At 34.0% G+C, this 4370-nt stretch overlaps 1 protein-coding gene across 2 annotated transcripts in view; it reads right to left on the bottom strand.

The window, feature by feature from the left end:
• hey2 (hes-related family bHLH transcription factor with YRPW motif 2) overlaps positions 1–3348 on the bottom strand; it is a 15209-nt gene extending 11861 nt beyond the window's left edge. Inside the window, exons 1-2 of one of the 2 annotated variants that reach the window (XM_084314960.1) lie at positions 2708–3348; positions 1027–1105 (exon numbers count right to left, since the gene is read on the bottom strand). In XM_084314960.1, the coding sequence (XP_084171086.1) occupies positions 1027–1105; positions 2708–2835 (207 nt within the window). In that variant the 5' untranslated portion in view covers positions 2836–3348. Of the gene's footprint in view, positions 1–1026; positions 1106–2557; positions 2687–2707 lie in introns of those variants that run through there. The other variant, XM_084314961.1, reaches the window with a different exon arrangement.
• Positions 3349–4370: the final 1022 nt, after the last annotated feature.

Here is a 4370-nt window from a genome sequence, read left to right as displayed (position 1 = left end):
GATAATGATAATAATAATAATAATAATAATAATAATAATAATAATAATAATAATAATAATAATAATAATAATAATAATAATAATAATAATAATAATAATAATAATAATAATAATAATAATAATAATAATAATAATAATAATAATAACAATAATAATGATAATGATAATGATAATGATAATAATAATAATAATAATAATAATAATAATAATAATAATAATAATAATAATAATAATAATAATAATAATAATAATAATAATAATAATAATAATAATAATAATAATAATAATAATAATAATAACAACAACAACAACAACAACAACAACAACAACAACAATAATAATAATAACAATAACAATAATAATAATAATAATAATAATAATAATAATAATAATAATAATAATAATAATAATAATAATAATAATAATAATAATAATAATAATAATAATAATAATAATAATAATAATGATAATGATAATGATAATGATAATGATAATGATAATAATAATAATAATAATAATAATAATAATAATAATAATAATAATAATAATAATAATAATAATAATAATAATAACAACAACAACAACAACAACAACAACAACAACAACAACAACAACAACAATAACAATAATAATAATAATAATAATAATAATAATAATAATAATAATAATAATAATAATAATAATAATAATAATAATAATAATAATAATAATAATAATAACAACAACAACAACAACAACAACAACAACAACAACAACAACAACAACAACAACAACAACAACAACAACAACAACAACAACAATAATAACAATAATAACAATAATAACAATAATAATAATAATAATAATAATAATAATAATAATAATAATAATAATAATAATAATAATAATAATAATAATAATAATAATAATAATAATAATAATAATAATAATAATAATAATAATAATAATAATAATAATAATAATAATAATAATAATAATAATAATAAAAATAATAATAATAATAATAATAATAATAATGATAAATACCCCTCTTCGTTTTTTCCTTGCCATTACTTGGGTGGTTGTGGTCGGAGATCCACATCTTATAAACGAGCCGTTATTGTGGCTGGGAACAAAACGAAGAACGTCAACAATTTAGAGAAATATACCATTTTGACCAAGCGTCTTCCACAATTCCACAAAACCACAATTCATTTGTGCGTCAGGTGTCAAATTCGGTGCCAAAAACCACTGTTCTTTTCTTTACATAAATAAAGGGCTCTGCTCCGCGCTGCCTCATCATCCACTTAGGTTATAATTGCTTCAACTATTCGTTCCCTTATAGGAAGCTTCAGTTTATTTTACCAGCAAAAGTCCCAGTATTCAGACAAAGTTATTCCCATATTCGTTTCCATTTCTGTCTGTATCTGCATAATCCTTTTTACATATCTGTAGATACTATATCTATATCTGTACATATCTGTAGATACTATATCTATATCTGTAGATATCTGTAGATACTATATCTATATCTGTAGATACTATATATATATCTGTACATATCTGTAGATACTATATATATATCTGACTGTACATATCTGTAGATGTAGATACTATATCTATATCTGTAGATACTATATATATATCTGTACATATCTGTAGATACTATATATATATCTGACTGTACATATCTGTAGATGTAGATACTATATCTATATCTGTACATATCTGTAGATACTATATATATATCTGTACATATCTGTAGATGTAGATACTATATCTATATGTGTACATATCTGTAGATACTATATATATATCTGTACATATCTGTAGATACTATATCTTATATCTGTACATATCTGTAGATACTATATCTTATATCTGTACATATCTGTAGATACTATATCTATATCTGTACATATCTCTTACCTCCTCTTACTAGTTACACTGCTGGCCAGTATGACTTACTACCATAGTGTTTTTATACCTGTATCTCTGTACATATTAATACTACAACTCTGTACATACATCTGAATAGCACTATTACTCAGTAGTACTCATTTATATATTTTATACCCAGTTTAATCACCTGTACATTGTATATTACTATTCTACTTTACTGTTACATTTGCACACTGGTTGGATGCCAAACTTATTTCCGTTGTACTGTACTTGTGCTGTATGATGACAATACTATCTAAAGTTAGTCTACCCATATAACTAGCGTACAGTAGTGCTGTATATACCGTCCGTATACATTTATATATATATATATCCATATCTGTCTGAATATACCTGCATATAATCCTTCTATATACCTACTTATACATTTGCATATTACCCATCTAACTCTGTAGTGCTGTATATATCGTATGTACATTCATATTCATTTTAATCTAATCTAATCTAATCTAAAATCACTCTCCATCGTTTTCAAACCGTCAGGTTGTCATATCACGTTGGATATAGATGACGACCTGGAGACAATCCTCTTCTAGGTTTGAAACGATGGAGAGTATGTGTATGTATGTATTCAGAGTCTAAACAACTGGAGGATAATGAATTGATTATTGATCACCTGTGAATAGGGTGACCAGATGCAAAAAGTCCAAAAGCAGGACAACAGTAAGATTTTGGTGGGACAAAGTGGGACATCCTCTCAATATGTGGGACGTTCTGTCAAATGGTGGGACAGTACAAACAAAAGGGGGACACCTGGTCACCCTACCTGTGGAGATAGTTGTCCTCGCTGCCCACGTCGATGGTTTCCTCCATGTCCTCCTCGCTGTCCCCCGAGCTGCTGGTGGCGTCACACGGCCGCTTCATGGAGCTGCTGGCGTCACACGGCCGTTTCATGGCGCTGCGCAGGACGGCGGTTACTGTAATGTGTTCACTTTCTCCGGCTCGCGCGCAGGACGGCGGTTACTGTAATGTGTTCACTTTCTCCGGCTTGCGCGCAGGACGGCGGTTACTGTAATGTGTTCACTTTCTCCAGCTCGCGCGCAGGACGGCGGTTACTGTAATGTGTTCACTTTCTCCGGCTTGCGGTCGAAAGTTGAAAAGTTGAGAGTTGTTTTGTATCGTCGTCGTGTATCCAGTGAAAACAGGCAACTTGGGCAAATCTATAAGCCTTCTTAAAAACTAGAAAAAGACAATTGGGTCCGCAATAAAAAATATTTAAAAAATGTAAATATATATAAGTATACGAAAATAAATTAATTGATAAAAAAAATTTAAATAAAAAAAGGTATAGTAGCGTAAAAAATAATTAGCCAAATATAAACTATTTGAGAATAAATTGGACTGCTTTTCAAAACAAGCGACGTATCATTGCCTAAAAACCGTTAGTTTGCCGTCTCTGTGTGGTGAGTGTCTCCGCTCCTTCAGCTGCGGCAGGTAGGAGGGCTGTCTGTGTGACGCGGAGGGTGGTGACCATTCTGTACCCTCTGTTCCCACACACACACACACACACACACACACACACACACACACACACACACACACACACACACACACACACACACACACACACACACACACACACACGGTCCAGGGCAGCAGCAGCGTGACCGCCGATGTTCTGCACGCCGTCACACGCGCGCACGCTCACACACACACACACGCACACACACACACACACACACACACACACACACTGGCAGTAGACTCAGATTAAGAGAGATGGGAGAGATTTCCTTCAGTCTCGGCAGGGCAGGTCCCTGTTCCCCAGATAATACCGTCTGTCTGGCTGTGTGTGTGTGTGTGTGTGTGTGTGTGTGTGTGTGTGTGTGTGTGTGTGTGTGTGTGTGTGTGTGTGTGTGTGTGTGTGTGTGTGTGTGTGTGTGTGTGTGTGTGTGTGTGTGTGTGTGTGTGTGTGTGTGTTCGTTCCCTGTTTTAGTAAAGCGAGCTGTAGCTGTTTGTTGTTTGAAAGCACCCGCCGGGCGCGTGAAGCAGCGTGAGAAACTGTTTAGGGGAAAAGGCAACAGTGCGCACAGAGACATGAGCAGGAGACACAACGGCACAGCCGCGTAGCACACCTTGGGGACAGACAGACAGGTAGGCAGACAGACAGACAGACAGGCAGACAGACAGACATACAGACAGACAGGCAGACAGGCAGACAGACAGACAGGCAGACAGGCAGACAGGCAGACAGACATACAGACAGACAGGCAGACAGACAGACAGACAGACAGACAGACAGGCAGACAGACATACAGACAGGCAGACATACAGACAGACAGGCAGGCAGGCAGACAGACAGACAGACAGACAGACAGACAGACAGACAGACAGACAGACAGACAGACAGACAGACAGACAGACAGACAGGCAGACAGACATACAGGCAGCCAGACAGACAGACATACAGACAGACAGACAGACAGACA

The sequence above is a fragment of the Notolepis coatsorum genome (assembly GCF_963971535.1).
Source record: "Notolepis coatsorum genome assembly, chromosome: 5".
In the NCBI taxonomy this organism is placed as follows: Eukaryota; Metazoa; Chordata; class Actinopteri; order Aulopiformes; family Paralepididae; genus Notolepis; species Notolepis coatsorum.
The sequence above is the reverse complement of the archived record's forward strand: the minus strand, read 5'-3'. Positions and strand labels throughout refer to the sequence as shown.